Source organism: Narcine bancroftii, chromosome 1, assembly GCF_036971445.1.
Source record: "Narcine bancroftii isolate sNarBan1 chromosome 1, sNarBan1.hap1, whole genome shotgun sequence".
NCBI classification, from domain to species: Eukaryota; Metazoa; Chordata; class Chondrichthyes; order Torpediniformes; family Narcinidae; genus Narcine; species Narcine bancroftii.
In genome coordinates, this window is record NC_091469.1 from 235,186,631 (window position 1) to 235,208,403 (window position 21,773).

General features: G+C 42.1%; 1 protein-coding gene across 2 annotated transcripts in view; it reads left to right on the forward strand.

The window, feature by feature from the left end:
* The window catches only part of aldh7a1 (aldehyde dehydrogenase 7 family, member A1), a 39,753-nt gene extending 18,861 nt beyond the window's left edge, over positions 1–20,892 (forward strand). Inside the window, exons 11-19 of one of the 2 annotated variants that reach the window (XR_011342925.1) lie at positions 6,821–6,915; positions 7,068–7,152; positions 8,442–8,548; positions 9,019–9,135; positions 9,427–9,524; positions 11,701–11,774; positions 13,246–13,321; positions 20,514–20,659; positions 20,780–20,892. Coding sequence is in view for 1 of the 2 variants with exons in the window: in XM_069893109.1 (XP_069749210.1) it covers positions 6,821–6,915; positions 7,068–7,152; positions 8,442–8,548; positions 9,019–9,135; positions 9,427–9,524; positions 11,701–11,774; positions 13,246–13,321; positions 20,514–20,568 (707 nt within the window). In the remaining variant the exon portion in view is untranslated. Of the gene's footprint in view, positions 1–6,820; positions 6,916–7,067; positions 7,153–8,441; positions 8,549–9,018; positions 9,136–9,426; positions 9,525–11,700; positions 11,775–13,245; positions 13,322–20,513; positions 20,704–20,779 lie in introns of those variants that run through there. The other variant, XM_069893109.1, reaches the window with a different exon arrangement.
* The last annotated feature ends 881 nt before the right edge of the window (positions 20,893–21,773 follow it).

Below are 21,773 nucleotides of genomic sequence, written 5' to 3' on the forward strand. Positions count from 1 at the left end.
TGTCCCAAGACACTGGTGTCCCAAGACACTGGTGTCCCAAGACACTGGTGTCCCAAGACACTGGTGTCCCAAGACACTGGTGTCCCAAGACACTGGTGTCCCAAGACACTGGTGTCCCAAGACACTGGTGTCCCAAGACACTGGTGTCCCAAGACACTGGTGTCCCAAGACACTGGTGTCCCAAGACACTGGTGTCCCAAGACACTGGTGTCCCAAGACACTGGTGTCCCAAGACACTGGTGTCCCAAGACACTGGTGTCCCAAGACACTGGTGTCCCAAGACACTGGTGTCCCAAGACACTGGTGTCCCAAGACACTGGTGTCCCAAGACACTGGTGTCCCAAGACACTGGTGTCCCAAGACACTGGTGTCCCAAGACACTGGTGTCCCAAGACACTGGTGTCCCAAGACACTGGTGTCCCAAGACACTGGTGTCCCAAGACACTGGTGTCCCAAGACACTGGTGTCCCAAGACACTGGTGTCCCAAGACACTGGTGTCCCAAGACACTGGTGTCCCAAGACACTGGTGTCCCAAGACACTGGTGTCCCAAGACACTGGTGTCCCAAGACACTGGTGTCCCAAGACACTGGTGTCCCAAGACACTGGTGTCCCAAGACACTGGTGTCCCAAGACACTGGTGTCCCAAGACACTGGTGTCCCAAGACACTGGTGTCCCAAGACACTGGTGTCCCAAGACACTGGTGTCCCAAGACACTGGTGTCCCAAGACACTGGTGTCCCAAGACACTGGTGTCCCAAGACACTGGTGTCCCAAGACACTGGTGTCCCAAGACACTGGTGTCCCAAGACACTGGTGTCCCAAGACACTGGTGTCCCAAGACACTGGTGTCCCAAGACACTGGTGTCCCAAGACACTGGTGTCCCAAGACACTGGTGTCCCAAGACACTGGTGTCCCAAGACACTGGTGTCCCAAGACACTGGTGTCCCAAGACACTGGTGTCCCAAGACACTGGTGTCCCAAGACACTGGTGTCCCAAGACACTGGTGTCCCAAGACACTGGTGTCCCAAGACACTGGTGTCCCAAGACACTGGTGTCCCAAGACACTGGTGTCCCAAGACACTGGTGTCCCAAGACACTGGTGTCCCAAGACACTGGTGTCCCAAGACACTGGTGTCCCAAGACACTGGTGTCCCAAGACACTGGTGTCCCAAGACACTGGTGTCCCAAGACACTGGTGTCCCAAGACACTGGTGTCCCAAGACACTGGTGTCCCAAGACACTGGTGTCCCAAGACACTGGTGTCCCAAGACACTGGTGTCCCAAGACACTGGTGTCCCAAGACACTGGTGTCCCAAGACACTGGTGTCCCAAGACACTGGTGTCCCAAGACACTGGTGTCCCAAGACACTGGTGTCCCAAGACACTGGTGTCCCAAGACACTGGTGTCCCAAGACACTGGTGTCCCAAGACACTGGTGTCCCAAGACACTGGTGTCCCAAGACACTGGTGTCCCAAGACACTGGTGTCCCAAGACACTGGTGTCCCAAGACACTGGTGTCCCAAGACACTGGTGTCCCAAGACACTGGTGTCCCAAGACACTGGTGTCCCAAGACACTGGTGTCCCAAGACACTGGTGTCCCAAGACACTGGTGTCCCAAGACACTGGTGTCCCAAGACACTGGTGTCCCAAGACACTGGTGTCCCAAGACACTGGTGTCCCAAGACACTGGTGTCCCAAGACACTGGTGTCCCAAGACACTGGTGTCCCAAGACACTGGTGTCCCAAGACACTGGTGTCCCAAGACACTGGTGTCCCAAGACACTGGTGTCCCAAGACACTGGTGTCCCAAGACACTGGTGTCCCAAGACACTGGTGTCCCAAGACACTGGTGTCCCAAGACACTGGTGTCCCAAGACACTGGTGTCCCAAGACACTGGTGTCCCAAGACACTGGTGTCCCAAGACACTGGTGTCCCAAGACACTGGTGTCCCAAGACACTGGTGTCCCAAGACACTGGTGTCCTGCTCAGACCCCATCCACACCGGTGTCCTGCTCAGACCCCATCCACACCGGTGTCCTGCTCAGACCCCATCCACACCGGTGTCCTGCTCAGACCCCATCCACACCGGTGTCCTGCTCAGACCCCATCCACACCGGTGTCCTGCTCAGACCCCATCCACACCGGTGTCCTGCTCAGACCCCATCCACACCGGTGTCCTGCTCAGACCCCATCCACACCGGTGTCCTGCTCAGACCCCATCCACACCGGTGTCCTGCTCAGACCCCATCCACACCGGTGTCCTGCTCAGACCCCATCCACACCGGTGTCCTGCTCAGACCCCATCCACACCGGTGTCCTGCTCAGACCCCATCCACACCGGTGTCCTGCTCAGACCCCTGGTGTAATCCAAATCATCTCCATACTAGTGTCCTGGTCAGACAAGCACCAAATCTCTCTCTGAAAACTGACAAGAACTTTCCTGAGCGGTAACCATTTACCTTTCAAGCACCACAGCCTGGTGAATTTCATAAATGTTAAATTCAGTGCGCAGTATAAGAATTACCTGCAATCAATGAACTTGGAAGAGTGAGAAGTGAGATTGGACTTTGAATCAAAGAACTTTTCTGAACTTGTACACATTACATGCATGTGCGCTTAGAATGAGAAGGGGGTTAAGTTAGGTTGATAATAGTAGTAAGTTAAAGTTTGATCCTGTTTTTATGTTTAAAGAAAATTAAAAGCAACTTTTGTTTAAGTAACCATTTGTCTTGGTGAATTTCTATTACTGTTGGGTTTTGGGGTCCTCTGGGTCCACAACAGAAGCTAGTGAGCGATGAGTGCTTATTGACTAGATAAGTGGCACTCCCAGAAGCACGTTAGTCAGTCCGATAGATGCTGTCAACAGTGATAACATTATCCATGAGTTTTGTAATCTCTTGAGAAAAATGACTTAATTGATGACGTTGCGTACTCTGTTTCAAGAAACCATTTTTAGGATTTCTCAATAACTTGTGCTCTTCTTAAATAACAATCCAGCTAATTTGAGCACTTTTAAATTCCTGGGAGTCTCCGAGGATCTTTCCTGGACCCAACACACTTAGTCATTTTGAAGAAAGCACGTCATCACCTCTACTTCCACAGGAGTTTGCAGAGCTTTGGTATGACATCGAAAATGTTTGCAAACTACTGCAGATGTGACGTGAATGTGTGCTGGCCAGCTACATCACAGTCTGGTATGGGGGCACCAATACATCTGAGCTGAAAGCCCTTCAAAAAGTAATGATTGCTGCCCTGTACATCACAGGTGAATCTCTTTCCACCATTGAGAAAATTTACAGGGAACTCTGCCGTCAGAAAGCAGCAGCAAACATCAAGGATCCACATCACCCAGGACGTGCTCTGTTCTCGCTGTTGCCATCAGGAAAGAGGTATAGGTGCCACCGAGTTCAGGAACAGCTGCTGCCCTCCGCCATCAGACTCCTCAACAACCAACTCAATCAGAGACTCATTTAAAGAATCTTAACTTGTGCACTTTATTTTTTACTGAATATTTTTTACTGTATTGCTCAGTTTTTTTATATTTCTCTCTTTTTTGTATACAGTATAATTCACCTTATCTGGCATTCAATCAACCGGAAACTCAAACAAATGGCAAAAAAAATTGAGGAAGTAAATAAATACATTTTTTTAAAAATTAAATAAAGTTTTAAAAGAAGTTTAAATTTATAAAAGTAAATACTCTCCAAAGCAACACACAACACTTTGGGAGAAACATTCAGCCAGTGGAGTGTCCTGGCTATGTCCCGCCCGTAGCAGATGTTTGAATAAAGTTTCAATAAAGTTGTGTTTGAATAAAATGGCAGCACTCAGGGTGAAGAGCCAGCCAGTACCACTGGGATGACTCTCTCAAAGTGTCTCCCAATCCCTGCCTGGTCAGTGTCTTTATTAGTATATTAGTAAGGTTTTATCTGTAAACTTGGGGGAGGGGTGGTTAATTATGACATGGGGCACAGTTAGTGTAGTGGCTAGCCCAAGGCTGTTACAGCGCAGTAACCAGGGTTCAAATTTAAAGGAAGATGCACCAAGGGTCTGACCAGGACACTAGTGTGGAGGTGATTTGGATTACACCAAGGGTCTGACCAGGATACTAGTGTGGATGTGATTTGGATTACACCAGGGGTCTGACCAGGACACTGGTGTGGATGGGGGCTTGGGCTGCATCGAGGGTCTGATGGACACCAGAATGAAGAGTTTGTCAATGCTACTCCCTGCTGGGGCGACTCCCAAAGTATCTCCTTATTCCTGACGAGTAAGAGTCTACATCTTTATTAGTATTAGATGTATTAGTTAGCCTTTATCTGTAAACTTTTGGGAGGGGGGGATGTTAGTTATGATAGCCGCATGGTTAGCATGGCAACTAGTGCAACATTTACATTTTGTTTATTGTGGGAATTACTTGATTAAAGTGAACTTTAAATAATTAAAGACTACAATATTACTATTTTTTCAAATTACATTTTGCACTGTCTTTTGCCCTTTAAACAGTGCATTCTTAATTAGGTATTGTAAGAACGAGTCTCAGTCAAACAGAAATTTGCATTTCCACTATCTGCGAATAATGCGAATAGTTGCTGAATAATGGGGATTTTACTGCAGATATCTTGAGTACGGTTTTTTGCACTAGTGGTAAGTGGAAATTCTGCCTGGCCCAAAGGAAAAAGAATCTCGGGATTGTATGTGACACTGTGTATAAAGTCTGACCATAAATCTGAACTTTAACAATTGTGTCTCTTAGCTCATTATTTAACTATAATTCCTGACACTTCATATCTTCAATAAAAAAAACATGGATTTTTCTCTGGCTGTTGGATCAGACCTAATATTTAATTAACTATCAAAATGTAGAGTTTAGCTATTGTTTTAATTTGATAAATATATTTAATTTAGCTTAGTTTATCTTACTACAGTTAGGCTCCAAAAATTCCATTATCTGATTATTGTTAAATCCTGTCAGTTCTGACTCTTTGGATAATATTTCCCATGCTGTCTGTGACTCCACGTGGCTGTTTCCTTGCTCCCTTTGGATCTGCCTGGAGTCCATTTCCCAAGCTTCCTTTGAATTCTGTTCATTGGAAAAATTATTATACCATTGTATAACATCAAAATTAAAAAGTGAATCAAAAATGTATGGGGATGTTGACAGAAATAACATCCAGTAGTGCAAGACTTTTTAAAAAAAATTTTTTTATTTTTCACACCATAAACCACATTGACCAAGATACATACATTTTCCTTTTCAAATATATACAGTGTTAGTAGTGCAAGACTTGAAGCTTTTCAGTAACATCATGTTCTTTTAGTTTCAATGTATCACGAGAGATTTTGAGTTGCCTATCTTCATGAGGAGTGGTTCTAAAACTCTTCTGTTTATTAACTGAAATGTAGTTATTCTTGTCTCCTTGAACCATCATTATCTCTTCCTAAAATGCTGTTCACATTCCCTCGCATGTCTCATGGCGAACTGTTCGAAATGCTAACTTGTGGACAAAATGTCACAGCAAGGACCTGTCTGCTCTCCCAGATGGACATAAAAAAAAATCACATGGCACAACTTTGAAGTTGGAACGTTCTATTATTATATACAAATGAACCAAGACCTTGGTTTATGAATCATTTGCGTGCAAATTAGCTATAGTGTTTCCTATCTGAGATCTGTACTACTCTTCAAGTGTACTTGTCGTGTACACTGTTTCTGGGAGGGGGTCTAACAAGAATTCGATAAACCTTTGCAGCAGCAGGCAGCATTCTCTGTAAAATGAGCCATGTTGGGGTAAGGAATTATTTTGTAAAATGAAAACTATTTCAATGAGTCCATATTCCATCTTCTGGTAGAAATCTAAGACTGCCAAATTAAACTCAAGAACTGAAGCTCTCTCAATTTGTTTTATAAAATAAGGCTTATTTTCTAATCAGGATATTTCAATACATTTTATCTCACTTTATTATCCTTGAATAAGTTTTGTTACAGGTTTTATTTCTCCTAGAATTTGTGCAGTATACAAAATATGGAACAATGGTTCCATCCCTAAACATGACTGATGTTTCCAGCACTTTGTGTATTGTTTCAGTTTTCCAGCCTCTGCAGACTTCTTGTTTCCCATGAAAAATATGAATCTATTGGACATTGTACAAAGCTTTTACACATGGAACAAACCATCACTTGTGGGTTGTAATGCACTTCTGATCCCTGGAATCAGCACTGTTTAACTTGCCCGGTTTCCTGTTTAACCTGTATTTTTAACCATGAACTAACTTTTTTTCTTGGCATGCACTTCACCCCCTTTTAAGTTCAATTGTATTAACCGCTGTTTGAGAAAATGTTCATAATTCAGAGATTACGTATGTAATTGACGAACAAGCTTTATGATAATTCATCATCGGTAGGAAACCAAATGTGATGTTAACCCTGAAACATTAATATTTAAACACAGATTGATGTACAGCCATCTTTGTGTAATTATTTCAGTTGAAATGAAAACAGGATGGCGCAGTTGGTTGTCATTTTGTTTTTGTTTTCAAATTACTTCTTCCTTTCATGAATAGAGGTGTAATACCTAAATGCACAATTTAAAAATTCGTCTACACTGCAATCGATCTGAGAATGAAGCATCAGACTTCAAACTTGCTTATTGGTCAACCTTCAGAAAATCAAGGGAGTTTTCTGGTGCATTGCCTTGAACCTAAATATCTGATGGAGAACTTTGACGTATGTCAGAGTCTCTGCATTGTGAAGATGTTGTTCTGTGACTGCTTTTTCAATGGACATGACAGATACAGTTTTTTTCTTGGCAGTGTTTGAGGATGCTGATCTAAATATGGTAATTCCATCTGTTTTGTTCGCTGCTGTGGGAACTGCAGGGCAGAGGTGCACAACAACCAGGCGCCTGGTGAGTTGTTATACTGCAGTTGGTACAAGTTTCTTAGTAAATATTTTATCGGCAAAACAGTCAGTCAATGCAGGTTTATTTGCTTAATAAGGAGGAAGAAAGAAATTCAGAAACATGCAGCAGATCCTTTTTATTTTTGATTTTCTTTCTAGTTTTTACATGAAAGTATTCACGATGAGGTGGTGGAAAGACTTGCCAAAGCCTACAAACAGATCCGAATTGGAGATCCATTGGACTGTAAGTTTAAAAGAAATGTTGATCAGATCAAAAGCCATTGTTATTAATAATTTGTACATGGATAAATAAAATCACCATGATTTGCCACTTGTGTAGCTGTTCAGAAACTGCATTGAATTGTTGGTCTTAAAAGGAAGAGATGGAATTGGGACTACAGGACAATGAGCTTAAAACTAGGATCCCCACCAAAGTTCAGGGTAGAAAGTAGGAATATTCAGAATTTGGCACCACATTTGAATGTGTGGTGTAAAGGTTTAATGTCTTCACTTTGTGCAAGAAATAATGATCAAAACTATTTAAATTCCCCTGACCGTCCATGATCAAAGCTATTGGAGAATCATTCGTTTCCTTTGGAATTTTGTTGTGGCTGTGTGCCTGTTTCTGGTTGCTGCAATATAGTAAAAGTTAGTTAAGATTAGATAGCATCTAGAAAATAAAGCAAACACTTGCTTTTATTGTGTATGACTCTCAAAAGATAAGCCAGTAATTTTGCCATTGAGTTGATGTTCCTCCCATCAGAGGTGACCTGAATCAACCAGTTCCAGCAAACCACCAGCTCACTCCTTTACTCCCCTCCCCCACCCTCACTGCTTTTCCTTGCTTGTTACTTCCAGTTCATGGCTGCACCCCCACCCCAACTCTTCACTATTTCTGCAGACTCACATTGCTGTTTCTTTTCACCCCCCCCCACCCCCCCCTTTTTTGCAACCCAGACAACAACGGTTCCAGATGGAGTTGGCCAGTGGTGCTGATAAATGCTGTGACTATTCTGTGCCAGGTGCCTCGTTTTTGTTACTGTCACCCAGCCATTTGCTGGCAGCCTGACAGCACTGCACATTCTGATCCCAGCCTGTCAACAGTCCATGATTACTTGCAGCCTGAGAGAGAAACAATTGGTGGCACAGATTTTACAGGGTAGAGCATTTGGATACTGACATTACAAACATCATCTGAATCAGATAAAACAAAAACATGCAACTTTGGCTTCAAAATTAAGGGGGAAACATGAAGTGTGCAGATGTTACAGCATTGGTGGGGGGGGGAGAAAGAGGAAGAAAAAGAGACGTGTAGAAAGGGGCAGATTCTAAACATTTCTAGCACCGTGTCTAAAAACTGATGGTGATTTTGAATCTGATGATAAAATTATGCATGGTTTTATTATCTGTGGCAGATTAGTATACTAATTTTTGATGATGGTCATCTAGTGAAGAATAAAATGGTATCATAAACTTAGTCTGCCCTCTAGGCTGCTTTCTTTCCATGTCAAGTAAATGTTCTGGTTTTTACAGCTAATACTTTATATGGGCCTCTTCACACTAAGCAGGCAGTGGATATGTACAAAAATGCAGTGGAACAGGCCAAACAGCAAGGTGGCAATGTGGTTTACGGCGGAAAGGTAAGATGTCGGGCATAATTAAGGGAGTGATAGAAACTACACCTAGAAGGCTTAGGATTCTGCAAAGCCAGATGACCTTAGACAACGGAGGAAAGTGAAGAGGAAAATTTTTAAATAGTGTTGTTTTCAAATCTGACATCCAGTCACTTTTATTTATTGTTCATCCATGCTCGCATGGTAAAGACGAGATGACGTTTCTCCAGGACCACGGAGTGTATTTACATAAATATAGGTTAGAAAAAAAGTTTAACATGTTAAAATATTTAAGACTTGTACATTAACAGTTCATGGTGCCCAGTCCCCAAATGTTCTGGGAGTTCAAGAGTCTGATGGCTTGGGGGTGTGGAAGTGGTAAAAAGCTCTTGCCCAATCTGGCCTTAAATCTACGTGTGAAAATGAAAGGTGGAGGATAATGTGTATGAGAATGATTTCATGAATGATGTATACTAATATTGATGCTGTTGGAATAGGCAATTGATCGTCCTGGAAACTATGTAGAACCAACTATAGTAACTGGACTTCCCCACAATGCAACCATCGTTCACACTGAGACATTTGCACCCATTCTGTATGTTGTTAAATTTAAGGTAAAGTAAGTTTATTGTTTGAAAGAAATCACTTTAAGATACAAGCAATGAATGTTTGGATTCATTTGCATTTAATCGTACAACTCTATTTGAATAAAATACTGATTATTTTTAGTGAATGCTTTGGCACTGCTTTGAGTTGTTGTTTTATAAATGAGTATAATTAAGCATCTTTATTTTAGGAGTGTGGCATTTGCAAATATCTATTCAAGATTGCCATGCAGTGTGGAATTTGGCTGTACATGTTCTATTTTCTTCAATGCATCCCTTAACTCTGATATTGCCTTGCAGTCAGAAGAAGAAGCATTTGCATGGAACAATGAAGTCAAGCAAGGTCTCTCCAGTAGCATCTTCACCAAGGATGTCGGTAGAATGTTCCATTGGCTAGGGTAAGCTCTTTTATTTCTGCACAACCAGTTTGCAATGTCATACCTGCAAACTTGAAAGCACTTAGTTATTCTCAGCTTAAAATGTATAAAGCACGTGCTCAACCCCCATCTAATACCAATCCGTGTTTTGCTCTCTTTTGTTTTAAACCCTGTCCTACCAATAATATAAAGATGTAAAGTGTACTTTGCCTTCAGGAGATCATTTTGCTGTTTTTACACTTGTTGCTGGAAGGTTGTGAAGTAAGAAGTTGGAAATGCATTGGGCATCTCTGAGGTAGATAAAATCTGTAGGTGCTGGGGTCTAGTGCAGTACACAAAAGTGCTGGAGAAACTCAGCAGGTCACGTGGCATCCATGGAAAGCAGACGGCAGTCGACATTTCGGGCCTGAGCCCTTCTTCATGAGTGCTGAAAATCAGCCAGACTCACAAAGGGGAAGGGGGTGGAGGGCAGTTGGGTACGAACAGGAAGAAAAAAAGGGAATGGAGCTGAGAGGTGTTGGGGAGAGAGAGCAGAGGGCTAGGAAAGGTAACTCTGTGATAGGAGGAGGAAAGAAAGGGAGTGAAGAGCTGGAGGAAAGGAGATGGACAGAGGAGGGAAAGAGAGACCAGGGGAGGGAGCTAACAGAAATTGGAGGAGTTGAGATAGAATATGAGATGTTCCTCCAATTTACGAGTAGTGTCAACTTGGCAGTACATTCAGCCATGGACAGATGCGTCAATGCAGCTGTGGGGGTGAGGTATTGAAGCAGTTGGCTACAGGGTGTTCCTTACTGTTGTAGTGTACAGTGAAGGGCTCAACAAAGTGATTTCTCCCATCTATGTCTCCAATGTAGAAGCTACACTGGATGCAGTAAATGAAGCCCTACAGATTCACAAGTGGTGTTGCTTCACCTGTAAGGAGTGTTTGGGGCTCCGAATAGTAGTGAGGGATGAGGTGTGAGTGCAACTGTAGCACTTCTTGAGGTCACATGTATGCACCGGGGTGGGGGGGCAATTGGTGGGAAGGGATGAGTGGACGAGGGATTGCGGAGGGAGCGATCTTCATTGAAAGTGGGGTGGGGAAGATGTGTCTGGTGATGGAATCCTGTTGTAGGTGGTAGAAGTTCAGACAATGTGATGGATGCGGAGGCTGGGGGAGTGGTAGGTGAGGATGAGGGGGACTCTATTTGTTGCGTCTGTGGAGAGGACGGGACCAGGGCAGACGTGCAGGAAATAGGAGGTGTGGGTGAGGCCTGAGTTAATGGCAGCAGAGGGGAAACCACACTTTCTGTAAGAGGACATCTCGGGTGTCCTGGAATGGGCGAAGATGCAGCAGAGACGGAGGAATTGAGAGAAAGGAATGGAATTGTGACAGAAGACAGGGTGGAAGAGGTGTAGTCAAGGTAACTGTGGGAATGGGAGGGCTTTTGAGATGTCAGCAGAAAGTGTGTCTCCTCAAATGGAGACTGAGAGATCGAGAAAAGAGTTAGCAAACTGAGTGAATTTGACATTGGGTTGGAAGTTGTCAGCAGAGGTGATGTGCAGGAAGCAGCCCCAATGCAGCCTTCAATGTAATGGAGAAATTGTTGGTAAGCTACATGTTTCATGTAGCCAACGAAAAGACAGGTAGAGCTGGGGCATGTACAAGTACACCTCTGATTAGGAGAAAGTGGGATGGGCCAGAGGAGCATTTATTGTGGGTGGGAACAAGTTCTACCAGGCAGAAGGGTGATAGTGGAGGGGGACTCGTTAGGTCTGTTATGCAGGAAGAAGTGGAGAGCCTTGAAGCTTTCGTTCAGGGGGATGGAAGTCTACAGGGACTGGACGACCATGGAAAAAGTGAGGCAGCCCAACCCAGGAAACTTGAAATTATCATAGTGACGGAGAGCCCGTGAAGTGTCCCAGATATAGGTGGGAAGGGGCTTGTCCACGTCAACTCAGCATGTTTTTGCTTGAAGTCGACCTTTTACAAGATTTATTTTTCTTCTTCAAATTTTCAATGGCAAAAAAAGTGAACTTCATTTATTTGAAATCCTGTTTTTATTTTAGCATTTGTACTGAATTATATTTGGTATCCCACTGGGAAATACAGAAGCATTCAGTAACATGTTTTCTAAAGAGATTCTTCTGATCACGCTTTGTCATTTGTTTCCTGTGAGCTACTTCCTGGTGAAATGTTTTGCTTGTTTCTGCTCAGGCCCAAAGGTTCAGATTGTGGAATTGTCAACATCAACATCCCAACTAGTGGCGCTGAAATTGGAGGAGCTTTTGGTATTTTTAAAAAAATTATATTTGTGTCTGTTAATTTACAATTTTGTGGTTATTTTCCTCAATGTTAATATAATGCTGTGGGATATGTGTTGCATAATTAATTATCTGCAGATAGCCAAATACAGAATTATAATTTGTCATTGGAATAAGTGTACCAGAATAAGTACATCCAACTTGTAGGGTTCAGAGAGGGGCTGGGAAATCTACAAAATACCAGAAACAACCCACTGGTCTATCTAATTTGTCCCACAAAATTATGACACCTTGTGGAAAGATGAAATCACCTTCCTCTTTGCATGAAATCAGATTATTATTATTGCATCACAGCTTTTCACAATTTGTCAGCAAGTTATCAAACAAAAATGGAATTAAATTTTAAATTTTCTTTGTTTTTAAACCCACTGGCCTTGTCCATCACGTTTAGAACTGCACGTTTACATTTTGTAACAACAACTTCAAAACTTCAGAGAATATTTTGCCACTGTGTTTTTCAGTCTGTCTCTCCTTTCTCAGCAGTTTTCTTCACTCATAGTTAGTGTAATGGTTAGCTCAACACTATTATAGTCCCAGCAATCTGGGTTTGAATCTGTTGCTGTCCGTAAGGAGTTTGTACACTCTCCTCATGACTGTGTGGGTTCCATCCGGGTGCTTCAGCTTCCTCCCACCCTCCAAAGACATTCAGGGTTTGTAGATTAATCGGTGTAATGTCCGAAAGGGCCATTTTTAAAAAATGTACGAGTAATCTATTGGGCAAATCACTCACCTTTGATCAGTGATTATTCTTCTTTTCCACTCTATTCTCAGATATTATTTAATAAATTGAGGTCTTAGTTAAGTAATGAATCTTTTGAGTGTTGAAATTTCCCTGTTTTAGATTCCGTCAGTACTAACATTCATTAATTCTGAAGGCAGTCAAAGCAAAACTCCTCAAATACAAAGATTAAACAAAGTGTTACAATATTTAGACTTGAAAGTTGTGATATTTCAACCCTTTGAGGACTGACTTCTGGAACACTAATCCTGGCACACCCCTGATCTGAGCAATTATGGTGATTTGGTGGTAGGATGAGCTCCTAAACTGTGATTTGGTGGTACGATGAGCTCATTACAGATGGTGCTTGTATCTCAAATTGGATGTGCAGTAAAACTGATAATCCACTATCTCACTTTTTATAAATCCTGATGGGATCCATTTCCTCTGCTCCTTTCATATTCACTTGGTTCTCTGGAGAAGTTACTACACTACTTTGTAACATCTTTTAAAAAATAAAATTAACTTAAAAAATTGTGTATTAATAGAATTAATATCCATTTGTTCAAAAAATCTGTTATCTGGCTGAGAGTGCTGCATTGTTGGAGTTTACTGCATGGCAAATTTTGAATAGACATAAATAGCCAGAGTTATTGATGCCAGACTCTGCAGCCTTTATTTTAAAAAATTTAATAATCTAAGAAATGTCAATGTTTGCAGGCGGAGAGAAGCACACGGGTGGAGGCAGAGAATCTGGCAGTGACGCTTGGAAGAATTACATGCGGAGGTCGACCTGGTATGTAAATGAGGACTTGACTGGCATTGACAATAATATGAGTAGTGGAACTGACATTAGAAAAGTTATTTAAAAATACTTGAAGCTTTAAATCTTAAATTTTAGATGTGAAGGAGGAGCAGGGTTATTTGATTCTGTTATCATTCAAAATGATCATGGGTGATCTGATCATTGATCTCATGTAGCATATTTCAAGAAAGATGTCTTAAAAATTTATGTTTGTATCTAGGAACCTTTATTATATTCTCTCTCAAATCAGGATAATAACCTATCAGATATTCCATGGGACAAACTATGATCTGCAATCATGCCAAATTTGTAAGAATAAAACACTTGCACCATTTGAGGTCCAGTTTGTTATCTGCTGAAAAATATTAGCCCCTTTTATACAGCCTCTTCAAGGTGGGAATATTGCACCACACAATTCGGTGTAAAAGGTATGAACATGGAATGGGGGTGGGGTGGGGGGTGCTGTCATTGTAGTCCCACCTTTAAGCCAGCAGTGGAGGTAGTCATAACTCTGAATCGCATTATGGTGACATTGTTTGATTCAATGTTATTTTTAAAAAAAGCAAATCTGGCTTAATAACGGGTCTTCATTACAGTATTGCAGGACCTCTGTGTAAAATTGTCTGTGAGTAACTTGGTATATTGCAGTGAGAACACAGTTCAAGCAATGCATTTATTGAAAGGTTTGAAGGTGATGGGTAGATCCTCGGTTCAATTATAACTCAGGCTGAGTTTAATTATAAAAAGCAGATTCGTTCAACTAGAATATGTTTCATTGCTGTTTCATTGTGTTCTTCCTTCCTCCTATTTCTTAGTCATCCTTTAAAAAATTAAAATGTATTTTGAAGTGCACTGGGTTGATGTTCAGAATATCTGATTCATCAACGTACTGTAAGCTTGCAGAGGCGCATATTCCACAGTCTCTGCCTTGATGCAGGGTCCCAACCTGAAGTATTGATAATTCTTTCATCTCTCTTTCCCACCCATCCTCCCCCACTCTGCTCCCCAGCCACAGGTGCAACTTGACCTGCTAAGTTCTTCCAGCAGTTTGATTTATTTTCCTTTAGATTTCAGCATCTGGAGTCTTTTGTGTCTGTACTTTGTGATGTACACTGGTCTTGCACTTGGAGCTCCGAGAGCAATCCAGGAAACGGGAACAGTAATCAAACCAGTGTTAAAATGGCTGCTCATGGCATTTTAAATGCAGGTGATCCTTGGCTTCAGATTGGGCTGTTGCAGCAATGAATTAGGGTTGTGGCTCAGTACAGAAAGATTGTCTGTGGCAGCTGGTGTTGGTGGATGAGCTATGGGGCTGGGGGCTCTACCCAGGTCAGCACAGAATGGGCTATTGTTGGGGGCTGATAGCAGCTCTTGTATGTGCAGGCCGGTCTTGACTGTCTTGTCTTGTCACCTTTTAACTGTGATGGAAGTCACCCAATGGTAAATGTGTGCTCGAGACAAACTGACAGCCAGGGGAGATGTGTGCAGCCGGACAAAGGGGGTGAGGTGAAGGGGACTTGGGAACCACTCCAGGGTAATGAGAAAAGCTATTGGATCTGGGTAGATTGTTAACGCGAGGAGTATTCACAGCCTATTACCAGCTTGTATCGCAATACCTACCATTCCCTCCAATATATTCAACACCAGCCTTCAAAAGTGTTCTCTCCACACTGAATCCTGGCTGCAAGACTATCAGAAAAGGATGGGTTTGTGCCAAGTTCCCAGCAATGCAGCAGGTAGACCAGAATTACTTTGTAAAAGATCAAGATTGGAGCACAAGGAGTACAGAACCATAGGCTTGTACTAAGTCGGGTCCTAAGTACTTAGCATAAGCCTCATATTTATGAAGCAGTAATCACTAATGCTGAACAGATTGACAGTATTTCCTTTCTACATGAGACACTGCCAACAAACCTCCACCATCTCACTGCCTTTCTCTTTTTTATAATTTATTTTTCATTTTCAAGGAAATTTAACAATTATACAAAACATCACGAAAACCCCACTTCCCTACTCTTCCTGTATAAACCCAATTAAACAAAGAAAAAGAAAAATCCCTTTGTCAGTGCGTACAGGGCAACAACATGATATTACCACAATGTAAAATTCTTTATAGAGGTTTACTGGCTAGCCAGAAATGATCACATCACTGCCTTTCTCAATTACCAATTACCACCATCGTAGCATCTGCAGGCTTTCTTGATTTTTTGAAGTTCCTTTTATGTGGAAAAATGCCCACGGCATTTCACATAATGAGAAGGATATGAACACCAGTCACTGGCCCCTTTTAAACGGCAGCACAAGGAGGTTACCTCCCCATTACGTCCCCAACAATACTTTAATTTGTGCTGTTGTGTCGAGACCTCTTTGTCATTCCTGTCGGCTGTGACCAATCCTTTAGGTGCTAAACTTCATCCTCTGGACATACACTTCTAAGTCTCTCTGCCATGCATTTCCATCTTGTTACTTATAATTGTCCTTAAAACCTACTGATTTAACTGACCTAAAGTTCTGGTAAAGGGTCTTTGACCTGAAATATTAACTCTTTCTTTTCACAGATGCTGCCTGCCCTGCTGTGTGTTTGTACCATTTTCTGTTTATTTGAGATTTTCAACCTTGCAATTTTCTGATTTTTTTTTATATAGCTCTTGCTAACCTTTCATCAAAACCATTTCAATAGGCCATTTCAAACTGCCATGTAAAATGGGGTTGGCTGGGAAATTTGCCCGGTTAGCGGCCCAGTTACATGACAGCTAGAAAGGGTCTACCCCGGACTACCCCGTCAGAATCCAACCGGGTCCCTGAACTACCTCAGAGGGAACCCAATTAAACTTACCTAGGTCTTGTCCACAGGCGATTTGAACACGAAAAAGGCCAACCCGCTTATCCCAGTGAAGTCAGTGCATGCGTCACGGGGCAGCCAGCATCCGAACATCCAGCGGTACTTTTGGTGAGCGCGTGATGCATCATTGCGGGGGCGGGATAATACCCCTGCAATTTAAAAGGTGCTTCCAGCACCTTTGCCCCAGTAATCGCACCTGGATCCTAGGAGGGCCACCCAGGTGCTGCCATTTAAAAGGGGCCAGTGACTGGTGTTCACATCCTTCTCATTATGTGAAATGCCGTGGGCATTTTCCCACATAAAAGGAACTTCAAGAAATCAAGAAAGCCTGCAGATACTACGATGGTGGTAATTGGACATGGCTCAGATGATAGGAGTGAAAAGCAGAGAATTGATTGGGGGAGGGTGGTAACTCTGTCCGCAGAGTGGAATAAAGGAGACCAAGGCTTAGGAAAAGAGAGAGAGAGACATAGGGACTGGAGAAGGGGAGAGATGGGGGTTGGGGGGGGGGTGGGTGCGGTTATCAGAAATGAGAGAAGTTGATATTCCTGCTATTTGGTTGGAGGGTTCCCAGTTGGAATATGAGGTGCTGTTCCTCCCAATTTGCACGAGGTTTCGGTTGGACAGCGGACAGACATGTTGGCATTGGAACAGGGCAGTGAATTGAAACGAGTTGCCACTGGGAGATTCCCGCGGGCAATGTGATGGTGCTCAACAAAGTGATCTCCCCATCTGCGTCCAATCTCCCCAGAGCAGAGGAGGCCGCAACAGGAGCGTTGATTGTGGTCAATGACCCCTGCAGATTCAATACGTATTGTTGTGTTGAATATGAAATACAAGTCAGGCAAAACATTTGATTGTTTCTTGTAGGATTTTGATGTGAAATTTCATGGATGGGAAATTCTTGAAATTTTGAAAAATTGTCTCAAGGCCTTAAATGTGCATGGTTAGACCCTGGCTAATCAACCAAACATGCACAAACCTTTGAAATCTCCGAAAATTATTCAGAGATGTTAATCAATCCATAAACTATTTCAATTTAAGCTTGAAAAACATTAACTGGGAGAAAGGTCTTTGTGATTTTTAAAAAAAATCACAAATGTTCTCTTATGTTTTGCCCTTTATAATGCTTTGTGAATTTTATTGATTACTATCTCCATTTTTTAATCTGTTCTCCATATCTTGAAGTTGAATATGTTAGTGTAGCAGCAGTATTCTCTGACCACAAATGGAGTTTCTAGACAGATCACATTGCTCAGTGTTGCTCGAAATTTTGCAGCTATTGCTGATTAGAAGCCTTACATGGATGTTTAGTTCTCTCCCCCCCACCCCCCCACCCCAACCTTCTGAAGCTTATCAGTTAGTGTATGCAAACAATTATTTGCAAACCAATGTATCTGATTGTGTCCTTAAAAATCAGTGTGAACCAACTGGCTGGAGTTTTTGCAGGCATTTTCAACCACTCACTGCTAAAGAGGTCCCCACCTGCTTCAAAAGGACGTCTATAATGTCAGTAGCCAGAAGAGCGAGGTGACCTGTCTCAATGACTATTGACTGGAGGCTCTTGTGTCCGCTGTGATGAAGTGCTTTAAGTTTGTCACAAAATATTTAGTGCAGTGAGAAGGGTTCTTTTGCGAACAGACCAACAGGTTATCTCTTACATAGAATTATGTATGGAGCTCAATTTACAGAGGATGAGATTGCACTGAAAAGGAAAATCAGCATGAAAGCACTGTTATGAGGTTCATTCAGGAGCCTGATGGCTGCAGTGATGAACTGTCTTTAAACCTGTAGGTGTGTGTTTTCAGGCTCTCAAGACTTCTTCCCAATGGAAGAAAGGAAAAGAGTGTATGTCAAGGTTGTCGTGGGTCTTTGTGTATTGGCTGCCTTTCCTAGCCAGTGGGAGTTGCAGAATGAGTTTATGACATGTTGTCAACTACCTTATCCAACTTCTACAGATGTGTTATGCAAACTCTACTGATTAGTTGCATCACAGCTAGGATTGGTCATTCGAGTGCTCAGGGACACAAGGTAGAAAACGTAGCCAGGCCCATCACTGGCTCTAACCTACTAGCCATTGAAGGCACCTACACGAGGTACTACAGTGAAACCTCGTTAGAACGCTATTAGTTAATCCACGGAATCACTTATAGCATGGGCGTCTGTGGACCCCAAACTTTACAAATAAGTTGATTAAAATTCAGAATCCCAATATTAAAAGAATGTGCTTGCTTCCTTTCATTGAAATTGTTAGGTCTAGATAGTGGAGCCTTCGAAAACTGGTAATATTTGGGTTTGATTATCTGGGGGCACTCTGACATATATGCATCTGTTCCGCGACTCAGCTGTAACGCGGTATGAAATCTTGGACCCCAACTACCGCGTTCTAACGCGGCTTTACTGTAGCTTCAAGAAGGTGGCCAGTGGCAGAGAGGTCACAAACTCTGGCTGCTATATTTGAAGAAAGGATACAGAAGCATGAAGTCCAGCACCTCCAGGTTCAAAACTTCCCCCCCCCCCCAACAGGTATCAGGCTCTTGAACACCCCTTACTACCCTAATCATCAATGACTAATAGCTCAAATTGAAATGCCACTTTTTTCTTGCACTACTATAACCGTGAATATTTGTTTTCTATCATTTACATTTATAATTTTCTGCAATTTAATGTATACTATTGGAGTTTTTTCTTTACAAAGTGCCCGTGGCTGCAGCAGGTAAGAACATTGGTGCCTATGTCCGTTGTACTGGTGTTTATGACAATAAACTCATTATCATTTTGAGGATGTTGGCACCAGTGTTTTTCTCCAATACACATTAAGGCTTCATGCCGTGTTTTGATTTTAATATTTAAAAACAAAATGCTGGTAGTACTTTGTTGATAAGACTGCATCTTTGAAGAAAAAAAGATGTATAGTACAACTCCGATTATCCAAAATGGTTGGGATGGGGCCTATGTCGGATAAATGTTTTTTTGGAGAACTTGTCATTTTTAAAAAAAAAAACAGCCTAGAAGCAACAGCAAATCACTTGTATCAATGTTTGAACAACAGGGGAAGGTTTTTTAAGAATTAAAATAACATTTAATTCTCACCAAATAAAATACTGGCGGCCACCTATCACCAAGACCGACCAACCACTGCTGTTGATCCCCGGGGAGGCTTCCCGGGCCAGTGGAACACTCACTGGTGAGTCAGCAGGCTCCTGCCTCGCCCATCACCAGAGCTGATTCTTGAGTCCCGACTCTGAATCTTCCCTTAAGTCTACCACACATGCATACCAGGGAGTCCGGTGTGTGGTAGGCCAAAGAGAGGGTTTGGAGTCGGGAACTCCGGCATGCCGAGGAGAGGGGAGGGAACCCCACTAAGCCAGAGGTCCCACTCCTGCCCAGGAGGCCACTCTCCTCGATATCGAGACAAGCAATTCTGACCGCTTGCGGCCAGGAGACAGCGGCACGCAGTTTGAGAGGGAGAGTTGAAGAGAAAGGCAAGTAGGGGAAAGTAATGAAGAAATGGAAAGAGAGGGGAGGGAGTTACCTGAAATGAGGACAATCATTGTTCTAATTTCATGTCGTGAATTTTTTTTTTAACCTGTGAGGACAGTTCGGCTCTGGAAAAATTTTTTGGATAAATAGATTGCTGATTTGTTTTGCATATCGTCATTTATCCAAAAATATTTTTTAAAATTCAGATAAATGAGGAATTTGGATAATCGGAGTTGTACTGTAATAGGTTGGAACGTACTCCATTAGATTGTTAAGTTCATCCTCAGCTGTTCACTGCAACCCAGAGGAGGCAGTGATGATCCTACGTGCTCTTCTAAGGGGAAACAATGCATCTGGCCCATGGGCTGATGTACAAGTAATTATTAATAATCATTACTAAAAAAATTTTAACGCTCAATGTTGGCTTATTTTGCTTTTAAAGTTACAATTTAAAAAAATTTAATTTTAATCCATTCAGTTGTTATTAAATATCTCAAGGTTGTTGACACTTGCCGTCCGCTTCACTTTCACGGAGGGATAGTTCTCTGCAAACAGTGGATTGGATCAAGTAATATTTAGACCAATATTTTTGGTCTAAATGATTGACCTGAAATGTTTATTGGTTATTGGTGGACCATCTGGATATTCCAACATTTCCAGTTTCTTTTTTAAAAAAAATATATATTTCCAGCCTCTGCAGTATTTTGGACTTGGATAAACTGTCAAAAATAATCCCGAGGCAACAAAAGGATAGATCGTAATATAAATTTTGTTTAATGAGTATAGTTGTGTTTTTTCTTACAATTTCTCAGCTTGGGTCATTGAGTGCAAGTAACTTTTCTTCCCCATTTATTGTAGCACCATCAACTACAGCAAGGAGCTTCCTCTGGCGCAAGGGATCAAGTTTGAGTAAAAGAGGACTCGTGATTTTATAGCATCTATCAAGACTTTGAATGAGAGACCATGAGAGTTTAACATACTTCGCAGAAGAGGAATTAAATAATGTAATGCAAAATCTAAAATAAATTGAAATGATTTTATGAATTTACCAGATTTAGACATTTGGTCATTCTGCTTCTCTTCAACCTTTTCAGAGTTGAACCTTATCTCTTTATTACTGACAGGATAAATTGTGTATCCATTAATGTATTGACCACCGCCAGTGGGCTGATAACGCCTCAAACCGTGCATCTTGGCGCCTCACAGTTTGGCGGGCAGCAGCCTCCTTTGAAGAAGACCGCAGAGCCCACCTCACTGACAAAAGGCAAAGGAGGAAAAACCCAACACCCAACCCCAACCAACCAATTTTCCCTTGCAACCGCTGCAATCGTGTCTGCCTGTCCCGCATCGGACTGGTCAGCCACAAACGAGCCTGCAGCTGACGTGGACTTTTTACCCCCTCCATAAATCTTCGTCCGCGAAGCCAAGCCAAAAAGAATGTATTGCGTTTTTCACTAACTGAAATGAAAATTAAAAACTAAGCGTTGAAATAACTTGGTGCAGGCCCTTTGTCTTTTGTTTAAAAGATTTTCAGTTTTCAAGTATCAGTATAGTAATAAAGTAATCTTTTTTAGGTCTTCTACTTTTGGATGTCTTTAGCAGGGTGTGAGTGATTGTTGGTGATTACTGTTCCGCATCCTCAATGTCTTAGATGTATAGAACAGTGTCTTCACAAATTTACACTGCAGTAAAACTAAAATTAGAAATGTCGTTCTTCATCAAAACGAGAAAATCAAGAGGGCAATGAGTTTGAATGAAATGAAAATGTTATGTATACTTGCAGTTTCTCACTTAGTTCTACTGGTGTTAAACTCGTTCTGTTGTGCTGCGAGATCTCTATTTGCTTCACACAATCCAACAACCATTTTCGTGTAAGATAGAAACCTGATCATTCATTGTGTAAATGGCACCATCAAACCTTTCAGTGACTTAAATCCAACAGTTTAAAATGAAATCCATTTCCTGCTATTTTGCTGCATTTATTTAATAATAATCATGCAATGCACTCACCTTGTCCAAATTCTAACATGTGTTGATGCTTGACTGTACAATAAGATGAAAAAGAGATGGTTGAAGGGAATAAAGACTGGATTTTAGAAGTAGATTGGAAGAAAATGG